Raw genomic sequence first — 26,160 nt, 5'->3', positions numbered from 1 at the left:
TGCGGTACCGTTTTCATCAGGACATCTGTCGGAACGCCGGAAGGTAGGACATGTGTTGTTGGCTGCATGTTTCGGTGCGTTGGCGGTGGGAAATGTCTGAAAATTTCGTTTTTTTCTCCAAATTACAGACTTTGCTGGGGCTTCTGGGTAAAACATTCTGGGGTGATTCGCACAAGTCACACCTCTGTGGATTCCCACTGGAGTCTTCATTTCGTAAACACATGGGGTTCTCATGTTTTCCTTGGTGGCTGTGACACCCCAGGCCCAAATCTATAGGTTGTCCACAAGAGCAAATTCCTGCAAAATCAGCTCTGCCGAAGCACTTGGGGTAACCAGTGGTTTAGCCTTTTCCCTTTGGCCCAGGTAGGTGCACCCACACATGTGAGGTACCATTTTCGTCAGGACCCCAGTGGGAGCGCGGGAAGGTCGGACAAGTGTTGCTGGCGGTGGGTTGGCGTGGGAAATGTCTGAAAATTGAGGGTTTTTTCGCCAAACTTTGGACTTTGCCGGGGCTTCTGGGTAATAGATTCTGGGGTGATTCGTGCAAGTCAGAACTCTGTGGATTCCCATGCGTGTCTTCTTTTCGGAAAAGCATGGGGTTCCCTGATTTCCTTGGTGGCTGCGACACCCCAGGCCCAAATCTGTAGGTTGTCCATAAGAGCAAATTCCAGCTAAATCTGCTCTGCCCAAACACTTGGGGTTACCAGTGGTTGAGCCTTTTCCCTTTGCACCCGGGTGGTTAGGAGCACCCACACATGTGAGGTACCATTTTCATCAGGACAACTGTGGTAATGTGGGAAGGTAGGACATGTGTTGTTGCAAGCGTGTTTCAATGGGTTGGCAGTGGGAAATGTCTGAAAATTGTGGGGTTTTTTGCCAAATTTCAGGCTTTGCCGGGGCTTGTGGGTAATAAATTCTGGGGGGATTCACGCAAGTCAGACCTCTGTGGATTCCCATGGGTGTCTTATTTTCAGAAATGCATGGGGTTCCCCGTTTTCCTTGGTGGCTGCAACACCCCAGGCTCAAATCTGCAGGTTGTCCACAAGAGCAAATTCCAGCAAAATCTGCTCTGCCAAAACACTTGGGGTCAACAGTGGTTTAGCCATTTTCGTTTGCGGCCAGGTATGTGCACCCACACATGTGAAGTACCATTTTTGTCAGAACTCCTTTGGGAATGCGGGAAGGTAGGACAGGCGTTGTTGGTGGTATGTTTCAGTGGTTTGGTGGTGGGAAATGTCTGAACATTGTGTATTTTTTCACCAAGTTTCTGACTTTGCCAGTGATTGTGGGTAGTAAATTGTGGGGTGATTTGCACAAATCAGACCTCTGTGGATTCCCACGGGTGTCTTCTTTTCAGAATTGTATGGGGTTCCTCGTTTTCCTTGGTGGCTGCGACACCCCAGGCCCAAATCTGTAGGTTGTCCACAAGAGCAAATTCCCGCAAAATCTGCTCTGCTGAAACTCTTGGGGTTACCAGTGGTTTAGCCTTTTCCCTTTGCGCTCAAATAGGTGCACTCACACATGTGACATATCGTTTTCGTCGGGACACCTGTGGGAACTCGAGAAGGTAGGACATTTGCTGTTTTCTCTTGGTTTTAATAACATTTTCATACATTTGCTGTTGCACTTTGTTACACAACCCTTTCTTTTTCCAAATGTGACCTACATTTAGTCGCTGCTTTAGGCACTATACGATTTTGTAACCTGCACAAGACCCTACCCTTCAAAAGGTTTGCCTGTGCTCTTTCAAAAAATGTATGCTTGCCATTCCTCACCACATTTGATTTCCTTATTTACACATGCTCGGTACGTCTGTTTAGGCCGTCAGCATACAAATCCTTTGTACCATGGCTCTGTTTTTGGCTTGTGGTATTGCTTTTTATGTGAAATATTACAAAAAATGTGTGATTTCCTAACTGGAAGAGTCAGGGGATGTAGCGGGGCATTGCTTTTCTCAATATTCACAGAAGCCATTACCATACAGGTCCAACCGTGTCCAGCACATATCTTTTTTATCTTCCATTTTTGCAATTTTTCCCCAAACTATGGTAATTTTCCTTACATAGTTGTTGCCTGACCTGCATAAATCACCCCTTCCTAAATTTGGAATTTTGTCTACTTTTCAGAAATGTATGCCTTTCTGTCTTTCCATTTAGCTTTCCTACCTTCCGCTTCCATTCTGTCCATGCATGTCATATTGGAAAAAAAGGGTAAAATCGCCCACCTCTCACAAAACTGATGGTTACCTTATGAAAATGTTTTTTTGGTTTCCACTCAACCTGTTCTTGAAAGCCTGGAAAATGGTGAATTCAGCACAGCAAACCATTTGTTCTTGGCTCTTACAAGGAAAAAACCACAGACTTCTTTGTACATCACTTTATTGGCGTTTTCTGAAAAAATACATGTGCTCCCTTTTTGATTATTTGCTCTCACCCCCATACAGCAAACTAGGATTCCTTGGTGGCGTTATGACCGCCTAAATGTGGGCAGAAAAGGGGCTAAATTTGGCTGAGATATCACATGTAACAAAAGAGTTACAAGGGATTGAATGGCGACATACCAAAATCACCAAAAAAGGGCTTGGCACTGAGGAGATGTGGGGGGCGGCATTGGCAGTTAAGTGGTTCAAGAAAGTATAGTTAGGTATTCCCCTTGAGCCTATCACAATGTCCCATAGGTTTTCATAGTTTGCCACTTAGTATGACGTCACTTATGACAGATTTTTAGTACTGAAATGTGTTTTATGCAAAATGATTGAAAGCACGATTGAACGTGCGTTGATGTCTGTTGTAACTCCCTGTTTTAGATCATTGAAAATAAAACAGTCGGAGGAGACATTTTGCCAACTTCCTAAGTCGGTCTTATTATTTGGTGTAAGAGTTATTCTGCATCCCCATCCTTGTATGACGTGTTATTGATTTAAAGGGCCCGTCTGTGTGTTCACCAGTTTGACCCACAAGCACAACAGTCCGAAACCTGGTTCGATACTGTTGAAACACCTAACATTGGAATCAGGTACTTTCAAGTGACCCTGTCCCCCTGGTCCACCTTTTGGGGCCCTAGAGACTTGTTAAGTCCCTTTTACACCTTTTTCAATTAAGATATCTCCATGTGACTTAAGATATCTCCATGTGACTTAAGATATCTCCATGTGACTTAAATTGTTGCGATTCTTTCCTTTTTCCTCCCAAAGTGTCCAGATTGCTTATACATCCCTGTTGTGTATTTTCAGTCTTGTTTTACAGATGTAGATTTTCATAGTATTTTTAATAGTTATAAGATTTTTAAAAATGAAAGTATATATTTGTATAGAGTTTTGATTGGGCATTTTTTTTATTTTGGAACTTGTATACTATTGCTGTTTGGGTTGCAAGTGTCTCACATTCACTCCTCTTCTGAGAGTAGAGCCTTCCCTCGACCCACTCACCCACAAAAGGCAAAGGAGGTATGTCTAAGCTGTGCATTGTGTACTCTTATGATCGGGATCGCTGTTAGATGGTAGAATTGTAGATTGCATAAGTGTGGGGGCTTGGTTGGCAGTTAAGCACCTACTCATCCTTATATTCCTGCAGAGCAGAAGTTATTAGTCACAGTCAATTCAGTATGTTTGCATGACTTTATGTCACTGAAATAGCGTTTCCCAAGTCATTTCAAGACAGCATTGGGGAAGAAGGGACAGCCCATGAGAAAGGGAGGGAATTGAGAGGAAAGGACGTGGAGGCAGCAATGGCTCCGAATAGCGCCTAGGAGTTGCTTCAACGAGTCAGGATGCAGGCAGTGTGTGTTCAGTGATTGAAGTGTACGAAAAGAAGTAGTGGAACTATGTTCCCTGCAGGCCTGCCCCACTCGCCACACACCCCATTGCTGCGCCACCTCACCCACACACAATCCAGACTCCCAAACAAACACACCTGCTATTTAAGGGAATGTTCAGTGCCGTGCACTGAAGTGCAAGCTTCAACTTATTCCTACACTTTTATGTTAAAATTAAATCATTCCAGAACGGTTTGCTTTTAAAATAAAAGTATAGGAACAGTGAAACTCAAAAATAAAAAGTATAGGAGCACCGCTCCCGACCGCTCCCGTCCACTTTGACCTCCCCTTGTGTCTGTACTGTGGGCATGTGAGCTATGGAAAGCCTGTGGATGCTTGTGGAATGCTGAATGCCGAGTGAGTGTTTTCCCTTGAGTGTTCTGTTCAGTGTAGGTTGGAAGTGAGCTGCCTGGATGAGAGGGCACCGGTGGATGTCTCTGTATGTCTCTTACCTAATATACTTACCTGATACCTGATAACCTGCAACACGAGCCAGAAGTAAAGAAGCTGTTTGCTTACTTGAGGCAACAATGTCATCTTTGGAAGAAAGTATTTCCTTTAACATTTGCGACGGGTTTAAAAGGGCCAGATGCAACTGTTCGAGGGGGACAGAGTAGAAACTGACAGAGAAGAATCAAAAGAAGAGACTGAGACTCCTGTGTGCGAGACATACACTGGCCCCCGTCCCTAATGAGAAGACCCTCTCTCAAACAGCAGTTAAGCTGCAGTGAGCAGGAAGTTAAAGCAGGTCTGCAAAGGGCATACAAAGAGGTAATTGGGGCCTGGGTCGACAGGGGGCAGTTCAAGAGAGATGTCGGGTCTTCAAGGGGCACCCGGAAGACACCTGTGGGCGGCAGGTGGCCCACTTCTGCAGGGGGCAGAAGAGCAGTACAGTAACAGCTAGGCGGCTGAGCTGTCAGCCTGGGAGTGCTACAAGTGCAAGGTTAAGTGCCAAGTGTCCTGAAGGTGGTTTCCCTGAGGGCTCAGGAACTGTCTCAGCGGGGGACAAGTGATCAGTCCCGGAAAGAGAAGTGGGCCATCTCTGCGTGGATGGAACCCTGAACAGTTGGCAGTGCCTGCTACGGGCAGACTAGTGTACAGTGTACCTGTAGGAGGAAAGACGACATGGTATGGGAGCGGCTGCAACCGGGAATTGTGAGGGCTGCACTGCGCCCTGGAGCATCTGAACGGTAGAGAAAGAAAAAGTAAAAGTAGCGACTCTTACCATCTGAGGTGTCGTCGCACTGTGGGGGGTAGGGTGGCTGCACCCCGGAGCCTGTGTAATCATGAGGGTTGGTGCGGTCTATGTTCGGAGCTGGGGATTTTGCTGGCCTTACCAGGAGTGGACTGGGAACTAAAAGAGACCCTGGAAATAATTTTCAAAGTGGCCCCATATTACATATTTTGAGCTTACTCAACTCTTTTCCTATGAGAGAATGTGAAAATAAAATACAAAAGAGGCCCAGGATGCAGATCTCCAGAGTACCTTGTAGGCCAGTCCAGCTCTGGGCCTTACAGATCTGCACAGCTCAGCATCCTTTGCCAAAGGATGACGTTGGGATGGCAATGGTCAGATGGAAGGACTGTGCGTGGTCACGACAACGTCCACGTTTATCGGTGCTTTCTTCAATTGGGATGACGCTCTGGAGACTGAGGCAGAAGGACGTCTGTATGGTACGAGCAGAGTTATGTCCGTTTGGGGGGAGCATGGGCTGCACGCTGTGTCACGGAGGGCAAAGAGGACAGCAGGCCCTGTTTTAACATGTTGATATCTGGCTGTGCAAGCTATGCGGCGAGATGGAAGGAGAAGGTCAGTTGGTTTGAGTCCAACTAAGGAGTATTGTGGCTCACGCTTGTCCATTAGTCTGCTATCTAGTACTTAAGTAAGCAAAGCACTTGAGCATCTGTAACCTTTAGATCTTTGTTATGTAGGCCTGTTTTGACTCAAGTAGGAACTATGCTGTGTGTGAGTGTGTGTGTGTGTGAGTGTGTGTGGTGAGTTGTGGTTGACATGGACTTTGTTTATTAGGAAATCTGAACATTAGTGGGATTCTTTGTTTTATGCTGAACTTTTACCTCCTTAGGACCAAACAATAATGTAGACATTGTAGCTCAGGGCTTGGACTTGCAACGAGTAGGGAATCGCTTCCTTTACCGTGTCATTTGCGGCGTCGAATTTACTGCTTATTGCGTTAGCGAGGTTGCATGTGTGTTTGTCTTGTTATGTAAGCTTACCGGGTGGCTTAGCGAAACACCAGTAAAGTTGAGGCGGCCAATGTGTTTTGGGTGTGGTAGAACTGTGCCAGTCGTTTGGGGGCTTTGGCCAATCTATGTCTCAGGGTTGTTGCACAATCAGCATGTTGGGGGTTGTTAAACCCTTGCCATTTTAGCTTTGGTGAGTGTTGGACACTCAAGCAGTGGTAGGCAGAATGCTGAGTGCATGCTTTCCCTTGAGAGTGTTCTGTTCAGTGTCATTTGCAGTGGTGGAAATGGAAAAAATTTGGTGGGGGATCCCACAAGGTCCGGTGGGGGGGTCGGGGAGGTGGGGTTTGGCAGGTGCGTAGCTGGCAGTTGACCTCCGAACCTCCGATCAAAGGAAATGTCCAAAATAATAGTTTAAAACAGCACAATTTCTTTCATGCTGCTTCTTTACCAAACTATATATCAAATCCACTTTAAACTACTTCCATGGCAATGGTGATGAATTATTTCACTATGCAGATAATAGTTTTGACCAGTGTTGCTGAGTAAATATTATTTAAAATACACAATTTGCATCCCATTTTTTTTTTTAAAAAGTCCCCCTTGGGTACTATTGAAACGAGGTGATTTCTGTTGACCATAAGCAACGTTTTCTTTTACTTGAAGCACACTCGGCACGGCGCCTGCAGCTCCCCTCTGAAAGCAGTTGGGTGGCTGCATTGTGTGGGATAGTTTCAATGTTAATAGGGGTATTTATTTATTCATGCAATGTTTGTCGGATACCTGTATATTTATTTATTTGTGCAATGTTTCTCAGATAGAAGTATTCGACAAACATAAATAAACCAGGTTGTGGCTGAGGACTGTAACTTCTTCGGGTGACCCCTTGGACACGGTCACCAGAGGAAGTTACAGTTTGCGTGTCCTGCAGCTGTGACCCGTATCAAAGTCCTGCTCTGTGCACGTAGGGGGCGGAGCCAGCAGAGTGCTCATGGCGACAATGAGCTGTTCCGCCCCCCTACTCCGTGCCATCGCAGGTGTTTTTTTCCAATTTTTTTTTCTTGAAGTAACCCAGCACATAGCATGTGTTTGGGGTTTGCAGTGGCTGACTCTGGCCGAATCCCGAGATCCGGTTCCACATCTGGTGCCGGATCTCAGATCCGGCGAGAGCCGGCCCAATGACCAGCACTGGTCATTTGGAAATGAGCTGCCTGCATGAGAGGGTACCACCGGTGGATGTCTCTGTATGTCTCTTACCTAATATACTTACCTGTAACCTGATAACCTGCAACAAGAGCCTGCAGTAAGGAAGCTGTTTGCTTACCTGAGGCTACTATGTCATCCTTGGAAGAAAGTGTTTCCTTTAACACAGTGCACCTGTAATCTTATATTTGTATCTTTTCACACTGCATGTGACAACCGTGCAATATCTAACATCTAATAACTGATGAGATAATAATTACATATATCACAGACTGAGGGTGCCTTTTGTAAATAGTTGTTCTGCTGTGAACTTTCCCATGCCGGCAGCGGGCGAGGGCTCGGAGAATGACCTGCAGTGCCGTTTTTTACTCGCTGCCGACATGCAGAGCTGGTGTGGTCGGTGTGCAGGAGGCGCTGCCGGGGAGGAGCCAGCTCTGTTGCAGCAGAAGCATATGACAGTGTCAGGCAGCATCAGCAGCGGCAACAACAGCTCGGTCGGGCTCCTTTTGCTGCAGTATGCTGGAGACCCGAGCAACAGCCGCCAGTCAAGGGAGCTAAGGGGACCAGGCCACCGGACCCTCTCATCACCGGACCACGGGCAGAAGGACTGAGGCAGGCCGCTTCCAGGGGATCTCCGCGCCGCTAGCAGCCGGGAGCTTGGGGATCCCGTGTTGCCGCCTGTACCTGCTTCTTCGCAAGCCTGCTCGCCTGCCTCGGCCGCTGTCGCGATGCAGCAGCGCCCAGCCTCCCGGAGCGCCCTGCGCCAGTGCTAGGCAACGTGAGCATGGGTGCTGCTCTTCGGACGACCTCTGCCGATTCTCCCAGTCCACTGCGGCGAGGCATGCTGAGTAATCCTGCTGTAAATGGGCGAGGACACTGACACGCGCAACATCAACCACAGCTTTCTGCGGGACCACAGCTATGTGACTGAAGGTAACGGCACCGCGCGCTCGCTTCACACCCTCTGCTCTGTGTGTGTGTGTGTGTGTGTCTTCAGGTTACTCTAAACGGCCCCGCAGCTACAGATAACAGTATAATATACCTCTGTGTGTCTGTGTGTATATATATATATAGAGAGAGAGAGATGTGTGTGTGATAGATATACATATATTATACACGTGTGTGGCCTGTATGTTATTTCTTGCCTTCCCCCAAAGAGAAACAGCCGCTACTAAAATTGAACGAAAACGCAGTTATGGTTTTTGTCGCTGCAGCCCATGGGCGAATATATAACCTGCATTAGCGCCTCTTACATTAAGCCATGCCTTAGGCGCCATGGGTGACTTTTGAGAGTTGACCTGCGCCCTGGTGACCCAAAGGAGGCCCTCCATGCCACTGTAGTGCTGGGGCCTTTGTAAGGATTGATGGGCTTCGAGGTAGGAGGGATCCCCGGGGAACAGGGAGTGGCACCAGTTCAGAGGTGATGTCTTTATAAAGCAACACCTTTCAGAGTCCCACAGCTGTGTGCCTGCCCTTCAGTAGATAGTACACCCCCAACAGGAAACCAAGCCTGTGATTGTGTTTGGCGCCCCCCCCCCACCCTCCCTTCCCCTCAAGTACTCACGATTCAGTTACCAGCCATGAACATCACTTTACCGTAAGTCATTTTATGCAGGCAGATAGCTTAGGGTGAGCCCTGTACTGCACATCCAGTGCTGTGTTCGCCCCTGGACCCCCCCTCAGCTCAGGGGCTTCCGGCAGGCAGTGCATCTGCAGTACAGGCCCTCGCAGCACGTTGCAGGATGAGCAGGGCCTGAATAATTCAAGCAGGCCAACCTGGAGCTCGCCCAATGGTGCCGAGGTACGTGTCTCCAGCTTGTGTCGTCAGCGGGTGGAGGTTCCACCGTGGAACACGACCGTGCCGCAGCCAGTAAGGTGACCAGCCCGGCGGCGCCAGCAGAATGCAAGAGCGTCCCGCCTCCTTGTGCACGCCTGGCAAATAATGCAGCAATTCCTGAGGCATGCACACACACACACGCACTTTCCCATCAGGCACGTAGTTGCGTTGGCGCGTGCACCGCAGAGTCATGCTGCTGCTGTTAATGTGGAGAAGGGGCTCCTGGGTAGATTCTGCGATGGTCTTTCATCTGGAATGCTTGACGCCGAGAGGGTGACCATTCCAGAGGCCCGGCCGCGGCGGGCGTTCAGAGGCTTGGCCGCTGGAAGGCAGGCCAAGCAGTCAGTAGGTTGGGGCAGTGTGCCCGTGTGAGGCATATCCTTGTAACTCTCAGTTGGTGTTCATATTGGCCAGCTTAAATACCGCGTAGTGCGAAGGTGTGTACATTTCCTGACTCTATTAATACACTTGAGTGATGACAGGTGACTGACACATTGTCCACAGGCTGTGGAGAGAGAGGCTAGTGCATTGGAAACGCCCTTCCACTCCAGGGTATTATAATATGGATGGAGCTCGCATATGCCCCAGAGCTGAGCAATCAGATGACGCCAGCAGGATAACCACTGATCCTTATTGCAGCAGAATGAACAGCGTACACTTGCGTAAAGGCAAACTCCTCCCTAGAGCCCTCATTGGCCTGCACGCAGTACTGGCGCATTGCCTGCACGCTGTCCTAGTCCTGTGTCAAAAATCAATGGCGAAAGCAATCTCATGATAGCCTGCACCTCTACAGACCTTTGCCGCCGAAAGGTTATCTGCGCGGGGGCAGCCGGCCTCTGGGCCACCGGGGAGCAAGGACTTGATGCGCTTGGTCAGCTGAATTAACACTACTTACCTTGATATATTTTTAATTGAATTGGGGGATTGGCGAGATGGAAACTGACGCTGGCCCACTGTGCGCGTTCCCCACAATACACACAGAATGCAAAAAAAAACAACCCCAGTAGCCCTACTTCAGAGGCAAGAGTGGTTGCTGGTTAGAGGGTGCTGCAGTGAATGAATGTGCACAACTCAGTGTAGGCGATAGCACCCTTTATCTAGCAAATGCTACTGAGTATTTCTAGTTGTCCGACAGTGAGTGCTTTACTGCAGAAAAGAGGCCAGCATGTTTTCATAGCATGTCAGTCTACCCAGCCTTCTTTTTATTTCTTTGCTTCCATGGAAATGAAAGACACCCTGACTACAAATAGGCGTATCTGTCCAAAGGGAAGAGGACATTTACAGGATGAATCAGGATAGATATTAATGGGGAGGGGATGGCGATTGAGAAACTAACTACAGGACGGAGTGCTGTTGTCAATTTCAGGCCAAGTCATTTTTCTTGGCTGGAGAAGATGGTCCTCTCAACTCTACATCTTGTGCTTGCTGGAATATGCTGTTTAGCACCTGTTCAACAGTTAGTTACATACTGCACGACACGTTGCATTGCACTCCCTTTTGGCATTGAATAGAACTTCCTTCTAATCATTTAATAAACCCAGTGCATGTCTGCCCTAGGGAGCCCTCCTCAGCACCAGTTTCAGGATCATGATGTTGGGGGGAGAGGAATGCCTCTGCATCAATGAGTGAAGGCTGTCTTGTTATTTGCCTGCAGCCATTTGACAAGGTTTGGCTTCCCTCACATTGCTCCAGTCTGGCTTTAATACATTTTCTCTCGCACAAGCGGTAGGGTGCGCAGCTGAAAACTAGGGCCAGTTCCTGTGAGAAGATTACGAGGAAGGGCTTGTTTGTGGTTTGTATTCTTTGATAGATGTGACAGTAGAGCTTGTTCCTCAAAGGATGGCAGACATCATTTGCTAAAGTCGAAGAGGCAGGCGATCACAATTTGGAGATATAGAATTTGGCAGCACATTAAAATTCTTAGATCCACTATCGTTTAAGAGTTGTCGCTATCTGTTGCTTCCATAATCGTTGTCCGATGTTTGCAACCATTTTTGTGGTGGTCTCTGCTACTCATGCTTTATTGAATACAGTTTGGAGCACAGGAAACATTCGTTCAGGTAACGACAGACAAGATAATTAACAATTATACATAGATTTTTTATTCAAAGTCCTTTACATACAAATAAAATATTCTTTCAGCAATATCTGATTGAAATTGCCGCTGTGCTGGTCCGCTTGAGCACAAAGTAAATTTGCTATCTTGTCAGCTTATTAATACATCATGAATGCGTATATTTGTGTTATGCGGTTGAGACAAGAGTCTCAATATGAGTGCAAGAAGTTTCCATCCAGGGGGTTGATGGGAATATCTTTATTAACCTTTTTCCCATAGGTCTTTTCACCAGGACCTTTCATTCTTGCGCCCAGAATTATTTAATAGATGTTACATATTGATGCAATTGGTAGTATAGTACCCCTCTACTATTCGTTGATATGTGTTTGTAATGCACATGTTTGTAAATAATCTTTCAGTGCTTCTGGACTCTCTTACATGACCTCAAAACAGTACCAAGAATGAGATCGAAGGTCAAACAATCATACAGTTTGGCCTTTGACTTCAGCATCATAGAAGTGGTTGCAACTGCACGTGTCCTTGTGTGAGGAAGGGAGTGGCATGCAGAAGTCGTTGCGGAAGTAGAAGCTGATTGGTCTCCGCCCAAGGTTGCACACACCGAATTCCAGCTGTTTGCAATGAGAGGTTAACCCAGGCTCTCCTTGACTCTCCTGGGGCGACTGAGCTTATGAGGGGGCCAAGACGTACCCGCGCAAGGAAAGCTGGAGGAATTGAAAGGAAGCAAGCACAATAAAAAAGATGTTTTTCGTAAAATTCATAAAGTTTTTATTAGGAATTAATCAGTTAATGTATTAAGCATAAAATACGCAGCGGCTACATTTCTCACCGCTGACAGACATCTGACAGTCCTTAAGAATGGCAACAATAACAATTGCATTAATCATGCAGACATTGCTGATGGTAAAAACCTAAATAACAGATTGGGTTTGTGTCCTCCAAAAGAATGATGCCAGAGAAATAGCCACCTGCAACTTAATCTGTTGTGGGATAGAGAGGAAGCCCAGCTTCTGCAAGTGCAAGGTGTCATTATCATGTATTTTAAGATCCTAGAGGAGTTTGATTGTTCTATTTTGTAGCAATTAAAATTCCTTCAAGCTTTTTGGGGGCGCGGCCATGTATAAGTGAAGTTGTGGATCAGCAAGCACAGTGGGCCACTTGTAAACAGAGAAGAGCGGGGAGGAAGGGCAAGCAGGGAGAGATCCTTGCAGTACTCTGCATGTCTACGCCATCTTCCCCCGACCAGCGCCCTCCAAGTCTCATTCACTGCACCCGCTCTGGGCCGCGGGGAAGAAGGGCAAGCAGAGGGGGATTTAATTGTTTAATTGTTTAATTGTTAAATATTTGTAGTGCGCATCAGACCTGGGGGAATCGGGGCACAAGAAGGCAGAAAGAATATTCTTAGCTTGGTTACATTGCTGTACATTCGTATGCATGGAGAAGGTGCAGTGGATGCAATACAGTAAATAAATGGGCGAACTTAATATGCAATAGGTCTATTCATACAGGTATGCTTAAAAACAGGACATATATAAAGTATTATCTATATACAATAGGTTTTTTTTTAAATGTATATTTTTATTGATTTTAAACGTCAGTAACAGACATACAGGTGGGTAAATGTTACATTCACATAGTAGCACCAGGAAACAATTTCTTCATCACCTGTGTCAACTTTTAACATCGACTATTCGTCTCCCCTTCGTGGGGGAACGTTTTGCTCCCATACCAATCTCCCACCCACCCGTTGTCCTTGCACATGCAACTTCGGGTTACTTGGGGTTCGTCATCGCGATTTGTGGCGAGCGACATAATGTGTGGCGCTGATCAGCGTTCGGTTTGGAGTTTGTTGGGTGCACAGTGTAGATTTGTGACAGGCATATTAAATTGGCGGGTTGTGCTGGGGCGTCCTGTCCGGGCCAGGGGAGGATGTTTGGTTTTGCTGGTGTGCTGGGTCGTTCGTCACTGCGCTTGAAATGTATTGGTTGGCAAAGTCGCACCAGGCTTCTTCGTGTCGTGCGGCCTTGTTATGGAGTGCTGCCGTGATTTTTTCCATTGTGTAGATGTTTGTTGCAATTTGTATCCAGTCCTTTTTTGTCGGGAGGTGTAAAGACTTCCATTTGATGACTAAGCTCGCTCTAGCGGGCAATAGCAGGGGGGATACTAGTCCTCTGACTCTAATCAGCTCATCGTCCTCTTCTTCCAGACCGAAGAGGATCAGAAGGGGGGACGGTTCCCTTTCTATGCCGTCTAGCTGTTTGATCCATCCCAAGACTTCCTGTCAATAGATGCAGGCCCTGGCGCAGCCCCACCACATATGCCAATAATCAGCATCCATGCCACATTGACGCCAGCACCTGGGGCTGGAGGACTGAAATACAATAGGTTTTTAATACAGGGAAGATTTAACCGGACATATAAAATTATATAGAAGTATGTAAAATATGTACAGGGTTGGCAGTCTTAGGTGAGGATGTTTAAAAGTGCGGGAGTTGGCTGGCTGGGTGAAGAGGGGATAAGGGGGGAGTTAGTTGTCATTTTCCTTGATCCATTGGATGTGTTTACGCCTAAAAAGTGGGTAGGGTTGGGGAGCTCTTACGGATAAAGGGAGTGAGTTCCAATGTTGTGCAGCTTGTACTTGGAAGCTGGTCCCTCCGGTTTTAAAGCGTTTGTATCTAGGCACTGTAAGGGTGTTGGAATTGGCTGATCTAGTGTGCCGATTAGGGATGTGTCTGGTGATTCTATCTATGAGGTAACACAGTGCAGCATTATTGATGCATTTGAGGGTGAGAGATGCAACTTTTAAGGCGATTTTGTCTTTGGTTAAGAGCCAGTTGTGCGCTCTTCTTAAATTGGATGCGTGCTCTTTTTGGGGAGGCTCAGTGCCGCTCTGAGTGCATTGTTTTGTAAGATTTGGATTTTGTCTATGATATATTTATTGGCTCCAAGGTAAAGGGCTTTGCAATAATCCAATTTTGATAAGATCAGGGCTCTGGCAAGAGTGGTGCAGCTTTTGGGGGAGAGGAAGGGATTGGCTGCTCTGATTAATTTACACGTATAGGCAGTAGAGGAGGCCAAGGAGCTTACCTGTTTTTTGAAGGAGAGAGTGGCATCTAGGTGGAAGCCTAGTGTTTTTACTTCCTTCACTACCTCGATGATGTTACCATCAATTAGGAAGCATTGGCCTGCACGCAGTAATGGCGCATTGCCTGCACGCTGTCCTAGTCCTGTGTCAAAAATCAATGGCGAAAGCAATCTCATGATAGCCTGCACCTCTACAGACCTTTGCCGCCGAAAGGTTATCTGCGCGGGGGCAGCCGGCCTCTGGGCCACCGGGGAGCAAGGACTTGATGCGCTTGGTCAGCTGAATTAACACTACTTACCTTGATATATTTTTAATTGAATTGGGGGATTGGCGAGATGGAAACTGACGCTGGCCCACTGTGCGCGTTCCCCACAATACACACAGAATGCAAAAAAAAACAACCCCAGTAGCCCTACTTCAGAGGCAAGAGTGGTTGCTGGTTAGAGGGTGCTGCAGTGAATGAATGTGCACAACTCAGTGTAGGCGATAGCACCCTTTATCTAGCAAATGCTACTGAGTATTTCTAGTTGTCCGACAGTGAGTGCTTTACTGCAGAAAAGAGGCCAGCATGTTTTCATAGCATGTCAGTCTACCCAGCCTTCTTTTTATTTCTTTGCTTCCATGGAAATGAAAGACACCCTGACTACAAATAGGCGTATCTGTCCAAAGGGAAGAGGACATTTACAGGATGAATCAGGATAGATATTAATGGGGAGGGGATGGCGATTGAGAAACTAACTACAGGACGGAGTGCTGTTGTCAATTTCAGGCCAAGTCATTTTTCTTGGCTGGAGAAGATGGTCCTCTCAACTCTACATCTTGTGCTTGCTGGAATATGCTGTTTAGCACCTGTTCAACAGTTAGTTACATACTGCACGACACGTTGCATTGCACTCCCTTTTGGCATTGAATAGAACTTCCTTCTAATCATTTAATAAACCCAGTGCATGTCTGCCCTAGGGAGCCCTCCTCAGCACCAGTTTCAGGATCATGATGTTGGGGGGAGAGGAATGCCTCTGCATCAATGAGTGAAGGCTGTCTTGTTATTTGCCTGCAGCCATTTGACAAGGTTTGGCTTCCCTCACATTGCTCCAGTCTGGCTTTAATACATTTTCTCTCGCACAAGCGGTAGGGTGCGCAGCTGAAAACTAGGGCCAGTTCCTGTGAGAAGATTACGAGGAAGGGCTTGTTTGTGGTTTGTATTCTTTGATAGATGTGACAGTAGAGCTTGTTCCTCAAAGGATGGCAGACATCATTTGCTAAAGTCGAAGAGGCAGGCGATCACAATTTGGAGATATAGAATTTGGCAGCACATTAAAATTCTTAGATCCACTATCGTTTAAGAGTTGTCGCTATCTGTTGCTTCCATAATCGTTGTCCGATGTTTGCAACCATTTTTGTGGTGGTCTCTGCTACTCATGCTTTATTGAATACAGTTTGGAGCACAGGAAACATTCGTTCAGGTAACGACAGACAAGATAATTAACAATTATACATAGATTTTTTATTCAAAGTCCTTTACATACAAATAAAATATTCTTTCAGCAATATCTGATTGAAATTGCCGCTGTGCTGGTCCGCTTGAGCACAAAGTAAATTTGCTATCTTGTCAGCTTATTAATACATCATGAATGCGTATATTTGTGTTATGCGGTTGAGACAAGAGTCTCAATATGAGTGCAAGAAGTTTCCATCCAGGGGGTTGATGGGAATATCTTTATTAACCTTTTTCCCATAGGTCTTTTCACCAGGACCTTTCATTCTTGCGCCCAGAATTATTTAATAGATGTTACATATTGATGCAATTGGTAGTATAGTACCCCTCTACTATTCGTTGATATGTGTTTGTAATGCACATGTTTGTAAATAATCTTTCAGTGCTTCTGGACTCTCTTACATGACCTCAAAACAGTACCAAGAATGAGATCGAAGGTCAAACAATCATACAGTTTGGCCTTTGACTTCAGCATCATAGAAGTGGTTGCAACTGCACGTGTCCTTGTGTGAGGAAGGGAGTGGCATGCAGAAGTCGTTGCGGAAGTAGAAGCTGATTGGTCTCCGCCCAAGGTTGCACACACCGAATTCCAGCTGTTTGCAATGAGAGGTTAACCCAGGCTCTCCTTGACTCTCCTGGGGCGACTGAGCTTATGAGGGGGCCAAGACGTACCCGCGCAAGGAAAGCTGGAGGAATTGAAAGGAAGCAAGCACAATAAAAAAGATGTTTTTCGTAAAATTCATAAAGTTTTTATTAGGAATTAATCAGTTAATGTATTAAGCATAAAATACGCAGCGGCTACATTTCTCACCGCTGACAGACATCTGACAGTCCTTAAGAATGGCAACAATAACAATTGCATTAATCATGCAGACATTGCTGATGGTAAAAACCTAAATAACAGATTGGGTTTGTGTCCTCCAAAAGAATGATGCCAGAGAAATAGCCACCTGCAACTTAATCTGTTGTGGGATAGAGAGGAAGCCCAGCTTCTGCAAGTGCAAGGTGTCATTATCATGTATTTTAAGATCCTAGAGGAGTTTGATTGTTCTATTTTGTAGCAATTAAAATTCCTTCAAGCTTTTTGGGGGCGCGGCCATGTATAAGTGAAGTTGTGGATCAGCAAGCACAGTGGGCCACTTGTAAACAGAGAAGAGCGGGGAGGAAGGGCAAGCAGGGAGAGATCCTTGCAGTACTCTGCATGTCTACGCCATCTTCCCCCGACCAGCGCCCTCCAAGTCTCATTCACTGCACCCGCTCTGGGCCGCGGGGAAGAAGGGCAAGCAGAGGGGGATTTAATTGTTTAATTGTTTAATTGTTAAATATTTGTAGTGCGCATCAGACCTGGGGGAATCGGGGCACAAGAAGGCAGAAAGAATATTCTTAGCTTGGTTACATTGCTGTACATTCGTATGCATGGAGAAGGTGCAGTGGATGCAATACAGTAAATAAATGGGCGAACTTAATATGCAATAGGTCTATTCATACAGGTATGCTTAAAAACAGGACATATATAAAGTATTATCTATATACAATAGGTTTTTTTTTAAATGTATATTTTTATTGATTTTAAACGTCAGTAACAGACATACAGGTGGGTAAATGTTACATTCACATAGTAGCACCAGGAAACAATTTCTTCATCACCTGTGTCAACTTTTAACATCGACTATTCGTCTCCCCTTCGTGGGGGAACGTTTTGCTCCCATACCAATCTCCCACCCACCCGTTGTCCTTGCACATGCAACTTCGGGTTACTTGGGGTTCGTCATCGCGATTTGTGGCGAGCGACATAATGTGTGGCGCTGATCAGCGTTCGGTTTGGAGTTTGTTGGGTGCACAGTGTAGATTTGTGACAGGCATATTAAATTGGCGGGTTGTGCTGGGGCGTCCTGTCCGGGCCAGGGGAGGATGTTTGGTTTTGCTGGTGTGCTGGGTCGTTCGTCACTGCGCTTGAAATGTATTGGTTGGCAAAGTCGCACCAGGCTTCTTCGTGTCGTGCGGCCTTGTTATGGAGTGCTGCCGTGATTTTTTCCATTGTGTAGATGTTTGTTGCAATTTGTATCCAGTCCTTTTTTGTCGGGAGGTGTAAAGACTTCCATTTGATGACTAAGCTCGCTCTAGCGGGCAATAGCAGGGGGGATACTAGTCCTCTGACTCTAATCAGCTCATCGTCCTCTTCTTCCAGACCGAAGAGGATCAGAAGGGGGGACGGTTCCCTTTCTATGCCGTCTAGCTGTTTGATCCATCCCAAGACTTCCTGTCAATAGATGCAGGCCCTGGCGCAGCCCCACCACATATGCCAATAATCAGCATCCATGCCACATTGACGCCAGCACCTGGGGCTGGAGGACTGAAATACAATAGGTTTTTAATACAGGGAAGATTTAACCGGACATATAAAATTATATAGAAGTATGTAAAATATGTACAGGGTTGGCAGTCTTAGGTGAGGATGTTTAAAAGTGCGGGAGTTGGCTGGCTGGGTGAAGAGGGGATAAGGGGGGAGTTAGTTGTCATTTTCCTTGATCCATTGGATGTGTTTACGCCTAAAAAGTGGGTAGGGTTGGGGAGCTCTTACGGATAAAGGGAGTGAGTTCCAATGTTGTGCAGCTTGTACTTGGAAGCTGGTCCCTCCGGTTTTAAAGCGTTTGTATCTAGGCACTGTAAGGGTGTTGGAATTGGCTGATCTAGTGTGCCGATTAGGGATGTGTCTGGTGATTCTATCTATGAGGTAACACAGTGCAGCATTATTGATGCATTTGAGGGTGAGAGATGCAACTTTTAAGGCGATTTTGTCTTTGGTTAAGAGCCAGTTGTGCGCTCTTCTTAAATTGGATGCGTGCTCTTTTTGGGGAGGCTCAGTGCCGCTCTGAGTGCATTGTTTTGTAAGATTTGGATTTTGTCTATGATATATTTATTGGCTCCAAGGTAAAGGGCTTTGCAATAATCCAATTTTGATAAGATCAGGGCTCTGGCAAGAGTGGTGCAGCTTTTGGGGGAGAGGAAGGGATTGGCTGCTCTGATTAATTTACACGTATAGGCAGTAGAGGAGGCCAAGGAGCTTACCTGTTTTTTGAAGGAGAGAGTGGCATCTAGGTGGAAGCCTAGTGTTTTTACTTCCTTCACTACCTCGATGATGTTACCATCAATTAGGAAGCATTGGCCTGCACGCAGTAATGGCGCATTGCCTGCACGCTGTCCTAGTCCTGTGTCAAAAATCAATGGCGAAAGCAATCTCATGATAGCCTGCACCTCTACAGACCTTTGCCGCCGAAAGGTTATCTGCGCGGGGGCAGCCGGCCTCTGGGCCACCGGGGAGCAAGGACTTGATGCGCTTGGTCAGCTGAATTAACACTACTTACCTTGATATATTTTTAATTGAATTGGGGGATTGGCGAGATGGAAACTGACGCTGGCCCACTGTGCGCGTTCCCCACAATACACACAGAATGCAAAAAAAAACAACCCCAGTAGCCCTACTTCAGAGGCAAGAGTGGTTGCTGGTTAGAGGGTGCTGCAGTGAATGAATGTGCACAACTCAGTGTAGGCGATAGCACCCTTTATCTAGCAAATGCTACTGAGTATTTCTAGTTGTCCGACAGTGAGTGCTTTACTGCAGAAAAGAGGCCAGCATGTTTTCATAGCATGTCAGTCTACCCAGCCTTCTTTTTATTTCTTTGCTTCCATGGAAATGAAAGACACCCTGACTACAAATAGGCGTATCTGTCCAAAGGGAAGAGGACATTTACAGGATGAATCAGGATAGATATTAATGGGGAGGGGATGGCGATTGAGAAACTAACTACAGGACGGAGTGCTGTTGTCAATTTCAGGCCAAGTCATTTTTCTTGGCTGGAGAAGATGGTCCTCTCAACTCTACATCTTGTGCTTGCTGGAATATGCTGTTTAGCACCTGTTCAACAGTTAGTTACATACTGCACGACACGTTGCATTGCACTCCCTTTTGGCATTGAATAGAACTTCCTTCTAATCATTTAATAAACCCAGTGCATGTCTGCCCTAGGGAGCCCTCCTCAGCACCAGTTTCAGGATCATGATGTTGGGGGGAGAGGAATGCCTCTGCATCAATGAGTGAAGGCTGTCTTGTTATTTGCCTGCAGCCATTTGACAAGGTTTGGCTTCCCTCACATTGCTCCAGTCTGGCTTTAATACATTTTCTCTCGCACAAGCGGTAGGGTGCGCAGCTGAAAACTAGGGCCAGTTCCTGTGAGAAGATTACGAGGAAGGGCTTGTTTGTGGTTTGTATTCTTTGATAGATGTGACAGTAGAGCTTGTTCCTCAAAGGATGGCAGACATCATTTGCTAAAGTCGAAGAGGCAGGCGATCACAATTTGGAGATATAGAATTTGGCAGCACATTAAAATTCTTAGATCCACTATCGTTTAAGAGTTGTCGCTATCTGTTGCTTCCATAATCGTTGTCCGATGTTTGCAACCATTTTTGTGGTGGTCTCTGCTACTCATGCTTTATTGAATACAGTTTGGAGCACAGGAAACATTCGTTCAGGTAACGACAGACAAGATAATTAACAATTATACATAGATTTTTTATTCAAAGTCCTTTACATACAAATAAAATATTCTTTCAGCAATATCTGATTGAAATTGCCGCTGTGCTGGTCCGCTTGAGCACAAAGTAAATTTGCTATCTTGTCAGCTTATTAATACATCATGAATGCGTATATTTGTGTTATGCGGTTGAGACAAGAGTCTCAATATGAGTGCAAGAAGTTTCCATCCAGGGGGTTGATGGGAATATCTTTCTTAACCTTTTTCCCATAGGTCTTTTCACCAGGACCTTTCATTCTTGCGCCCAGAATTATTTAATAGATGTTACATATTGATGCAATTGGTAGTATAGTACCCCTCTACTATTCGTTGATATGTGTTTGTAATGCACATGTTTGTAAATAATCTTTCAGTGCTTCTGGACTCTCTTACATGACCTCAAAACAGTACCAAGAATGAGATCGAAGGTCAAACAATCATACAGTTTGGCCTTTGACTTCAGCATCATAGAAGTGGTTGCAACTGCACGTGTCCTTGTGTGAGGAAGGGAGTGGCATGCAGAAGTCGTTGCGGAAGTAGAAGCTGATTGGTCTCCGCCCAAGGTTGCACACACCGAATTCCAGCTGTTTGCAATGAGAGGTTAACCCAGGCTCTCCTTGACTCTCCTGGGGCGACTGAGCTTATGAGGGGGCCAAGACGTACCCGCGCAAGGAAAGCTGGAGGAATTGAAAGGAAGCAAGCACAATAAAAAAGATGTTTTTCGTAAAATTCATAAAGTTTTTATTAGGAATTAATCAGTTAATGTATTAAGCATAAAATACGCAGCGGCTACATTTCTCACCGCTGACAGACATCTGACAGTCCTTAAGAATGGCAACAATAACAATTGCATTAATCATGCAGACATTGCTGATGGTAAAAACCTAAATAACAGATTGGGTTTGTGTCCTCCAAAAGAATGATGCCAGAGAAATAGCCACCTGCAACTTAATCTGTTGCGGGATAGAGAGGAAGCCCAGCTTCTGCAAGTGCAAGGTGTCATTATCATGTATTTTAAGATCCTAGAGGAGTTTGATTGTTCTATTTTGTAGCAATTAAAATTCCTTCAAGCTTTTTGGGGGCGCGGCCATGTATAAGTGAAGTTGTGGATCAGCAAGCACAGTGGGCCACTTGTAAACAGAGAAGAGCGGGGAGGAAGGGCAAGCAGGGAGAGATCCTTGCAGTACTCTGCATGTCTACGCCATCTTCCCCCGACCAGCGCCCTCCAAGTCTCATTCACTGCACCCGCTCTGGGCCGCGGGGAAGAAGGGCAAGCAGAGGGGGATTTAATTGTTTAATTGTTTAATTGTTAAATATTTGTAGTGCGCATCAGACCTGGGGGAATCGGGGCACAAGAAGGCAGAAAGAATATTCTTAGCTTGGTTACATTGCTGTACATTCGTATGCATGGAGAAGGTGCAGTGGATGCAATACAGTAAATAAATGGGCGAACTTAATATGCAATAGGTCTATTCATACAGGTATGCTTAAAAACAGGACATATATAAAGTATTATCTATATACAATAGGTTTTTTTTTAAATGTATATTTTTATTGATTTTAAACGTCAGTAACAGACATACAGGTGGGTAAATGTTACATTCACATAGTAGCACCAGGAAACAATTTCTTCATCACCTGTGTCAACTTTTAACATCGACTATTCGTCTCCCCTTCGTGGGGGAACGTTTTGCTCCCATACCAATCTCCCACCCACCCGTTGTCCTTGCACATGCAACTTCGGGTTACTTGGGGTTCGTCATCGCGATTTGTGGCGAGCGACATAATGTGTGGCGCTGATCAGCGTTCGGTTTGGAGTTTGTTGGGTGCACAGTGTAGATTTGTGACAGGCATATTAAATTGGCGGGTTGTGCTGGGGCGTCCTGTCCGGGCCAGGGGAGGACGTTTGGTTTTGCTGGTGTGCTGGGTCGTTCGTCACTGCGCTTGAAATGTATTGGTTGGCAAAGTCGCACCAGGCTTCTTCGTGTCGTGCGGCCTTGTTATGGAGTGCTGCCGTGATTTTTTCCATTGTGTAGATGTTTGTTGCAATTTGTATCCAGTCCTTTTTTGTCGGGAGGTGTAAAGACTTCCATTTGATGACTAAGCTCGCTCTAGCGGGCAATAGCAGGGGGGATACTAGTCCTCTGACTCTAATCAGCTCATCGTCCTCTTCTTCCAGACCGAAGAGGATCAGAAGGGGGGACGGTTCCCTTTCTATGCCGTCTAGCTGTTTGATCCATCCCAAGACTTCCTGTCAATAGATGCAGGCCCTGGCGCAGCCCCACCACATATGCCAATAATCAGCATCCATGCCACATTGACGCCAGCACCTGGGGCTGGAGGACTGAAATACAATAGGTTTTTAATACAGGGAAGATTTAACCGGACATATAAAATTATATAGAAGTATGTAAAATATGTACAGGGTTGGCAGTCTTAGGTGAGGATGTTTAAAAGTGCGGGAGTTGGCTGGCTGGGTGAAGAGGGGATAAGGGGGGAGTTAGTTGTCATTTTCCTTGATCCATTGGATGTGTTTACGCCTAAAAAGTGGGTAGGGTTGGGGAGCTCTTACGGATAAAGGGAGTGAGTTCCAATGTTGTGCAGCTTGTACTTGGAAGCTGGTCCCTCCGGTTTTAAAGCGTTTGTATCTAGGCACTGTAAGGGTGTTGGAATTGGCTGATCTAGTGTGCCGATTAGGGATGTGTCTGGTGATTCTATCTATGAGGTAACACAGTGCAGCATTATTGATGCATTTGAGGGTGAGAGATGCAACTTTTAAGGCGATTTTGTCTTTGGTTAAGAGCCAGTTGTGCGCTCTTCTTAAATTGGATGCATGCTCTTTTTGGGGAGGCTCAGTGCCGCTCTGAGTGCATTGTTTTGTAAGATTTGGATTTTGTCTATGATATATTTATTGGCTCCAAGGTAAAGGGCTTTGCAATAATCCAATTTTGATAAGATCAGGGCTCTGGCAAGAGTGGTGCAGCTTTTGGGGGAGAGGAAGGGATTGGCTGCTCTGATTAATTTACACGTATAGGCAGTAGAGGAGGCCAAGGAGCTTACCTGTTTTTTGAAGGAGAGAGTGGCATCTAGGTGGAAGCCTAGTGTTTTTACTTCCTTCACTACCTCGATGATGTTACCATCAATTAGGAAGCAGGAGTAGATATGGCCTAGCTTGGTGATGTTGTGGGTAGTACCAAGGATGATGAGCTCCGTCTTGTCATCATTCAGGCATAGTCCATGTGAGGCCATCCATGCCTGAATGATGAGGTACACCCTGTTCACCAAGGCCAAATCCTTGTTGTAATCTCCCGTCAGCGGTATGAGGATCTGGGCATCATCTGCGTAGTTCGTGTAGGTGATACCCAGGCCATCAAGATTATAAAAAAGGGTCTTCATGAAGATGTTGTACAGGGTGGAGGAGACGCATGACCCCTGATGCACACCACAGGTGATAGGGTTGGGGTCGGCCGCTGCAGATGTGGAGAAGACTCGCATTGTTCTGACATTGAGGAAAGATTGTATCCAACTAATGGCTTCCTGTGAGAAGTGGGCTGCGGTGTTCAGGTGTTTGCAGAGGATGGAGTGGTCCACTAAGTCAAAAGCTGCAGATAAGTCGAGGAGGAGTAGGAGGGCTGTTTTGCCGTTGTCTCTAAGGGTGTCAATTTGTGCCTTAAGGTCAATCAGAGCTGTCTCTGTTCCATGTTGGGGCCTAAATCCAGATTGGCGGGCTCCTAGGCGATGGTTTTGTTCCAGGTAGTGCTGAATTTGGAGGTAAGCCACCTTGTCTAGGATTCTAAGAAGGAAGGGGACAGTACTGATGGGTCTGTAGTTGGTGGGTATGGAGGGGTCTAGTGTTTGTTTTTTGAGTAATGGGAGAACCCAAGACTCTTTGAGGTTTTTAGGGATGACACTTTTGGAGAAGGATGAGTTGATTAGTTTGGTAATGAAGGGAGAGAGGTCTCTGGCTGCATCTTTAATGATCTGCGTGGGGCAGGGATCGCCTTGGCAGTTCGAGGGTTTCAGGGAGAGAATAACCTTTTCGACCTCGACGGTGGTTACTTTAGAGAAGCTGAAGCGGAAGTGATTAGGTGGTGACAAAGGAATGGGGGAGGTGGTACTACTGGGCAGATTGGCTTTTTTGTTGGCTATCTTTGCTTGTAGGGTAGCCACTTTATTAGAGAGAGCATTTTGTACGCTAGTACACCAAGGTTTATCTTTGGTGCAGGCGTCCAGGATGGGGATAGGTGTTTCCAAATCTTTGAGGATGGTAAACAGTTCCTTAGTGCCGGAGTTTGCTTGGGAGATTCTCAGGTTATATGTGTCTTGTTTGGCCAAAATTATTTCCTTCTTGTATTTGGTGGAGATTGTGATGAGATTGGTTTTATTGGACTCTGTTGGAGAGTGTTTCCAGATATTTTCACTTTTTCGTTTCTCCAGTCTGAGAGATTTGAGGTAGGGCGTGAACCAAGTGTTTAGATGTTTTTTAGGGTTACTTTTCCTAATTTTCAGTGGGGCGATCGAGTCGAGAGCTGAGGTCATAATTTTGTTATATTCGTCGACTAAGGTGCTAGGGTCTGTAGAGACAGGCAATGAGTTCAGGGTGGGGAGGATGAGAGGAATGAGCTTTTCAGCGGTAATATTTTTCTTGTTTCTCGTAGGAATCGCTGGGGCAAGTGGGTTGTGGTTGGTGGTTGTATGGGCTTCAAGACGAAAGGTGATGAGGTGATGGTCTGACCAAGTCTGTGGATAGATGTTGTCAATGTGGATAGCACAGTTATGGTCTGCTACCCAGTCAAGGGTTCTGCCTTTATTGTACGTTGGGAGGGTGATTTTCTGGTTGAAGCCTAGTTCAGCTATGAAGTCTGCTATGACCGCAGCTTGATGGTCTTTAGGGTCTTTGAATCCAAGGTTAAAGTCTCCTAGAAGGATGCTTTGTGTGGAATCTTTTAGTTTGTCGGTTAGGATACTGTTGGGATCTTCCTCAAATGATCCGACAGGACCTGAAGGTCTGTATATAAGGTGCATATTGAGTGTTTGGGGATTCGCAATGGTCATTTTAACTGTAAGGGATTCGCAGGAGTCTAGTTTGTTGGTAGGGATCAGTCTTAGGTGAAGATCATATTTGGCAATGGTGGCCAGACCTCCACCTCTACATTCCGTTCTATCTGCTCTAAGGATGGTGTAGTTGTCTGGGACAGCTAACATAAGGGAGGGGCCGGCAGCTGTATGTAGCCAGGATTCTGTAATGGCCAAGAAGTCTAAGTTTCTTGAGTGTATGAGGTCTGCTGTCTCGGTAGCGTGAGCTATGATGGAACGGGCATTTATAAGTGCGCCTCTAATGGTAGGAGTGATGGCCTTAGGAGTTTTGATCATAGAGGTAGAGTGGCAAGATTAGAAGAGGTTAATATTGTGGTCCTTGTCTGGAGGCTTGGAGAGTTTCCTAGTGGACGTTGGGAGTTTGGTGGTTCTGGAGTTAGGCTCTTTAAGAGCGCGGGAGAGTGGTTTGTAGATCTTAGGTAGTCTAGCACAAAGTCTTTGGTTTCTGGTAGGTGGCTGGCAGGGACTGGAGGGAGTGGGCTGGTGTGACATGATGTAGGGTGTGTGTATTGCGATGGTGTTGTGTGATGTATTGTAGGGTGTTGTGTGTGGTCTGTAAGGGTTGGTGATGTGGAGAAGGTAGAGGATGGTCCTGAGTAGGAATGTGTAGGTAGCGGGAAGATACATTGTTTGTAGTGAGTGCGTGGTACAATATGAGGTATGTGGGATGCTGACCGTGGAGGTGGGAGGTGTAGGGGTGTGGGGCGGAGTTGTAGGTAGGGCAGGGGATCTAGAGTTGTGTGTTCACTGCGGTGCAGTACTTGAACTGGGTCGTAGCAAATG

The 26,160-nt window shown here is 46.2% G+C and overlaps 1 protein-coding gene across 4 annotated transcripts in view; it reads left to right on the top strand.

The window, feature by feature from the left end:
- Positions 1-26,160, top strand: part of PPP2R2C (protein phosphatase 2 regulatory subunit Bgamma) — a 1,229,805-nt gene that overhangs the window by 643,750 nt on the left and 559,895 nt on the right. For 2 of the 4 annotated variants that reach the window (XM_069631988.1, XM_069631989.1), the window contains exon 1: positions 7,643-8,151. The exons of 1 other annotated variant lie outside the window; for it this stretch is intronic. In XM_069631988.1, the coding sequence (XP_069488089.1) occupies positions 8,082-8,151 (70 nt within the window). In that variant the 5' untranslated portion in view covers positions 7,643-8,081. Of the gene's footprint in view, positions 1-7,641; positions 8,152-26,160 lie in introns of those variants that run through there. One more of the 4 variants, XM_069631986.1, reaches the window with a different exon arrangement.

This window comes from Ambystoma mexicanum, chromosome 6q (genome assembly GCF_040938575.1).
Source record: "Ambystoma mexicanum isolate Mex_15411 chromosome 6q, UKY_AmexF1_1, whole genome shotgun sequence".
Classification (NCBI taxonomy): Eukaryota; Metazoa; Chordata; class Amphibia; order Caudata; family Ambystomatidae; genus Ambystoma; species Ambystoma mexicanum.
The sequence above is the reverse complement of the archived record's forward strand: the minus strand, read 5'-3'. Positions and strand labels throughout refer to the sequence as shown.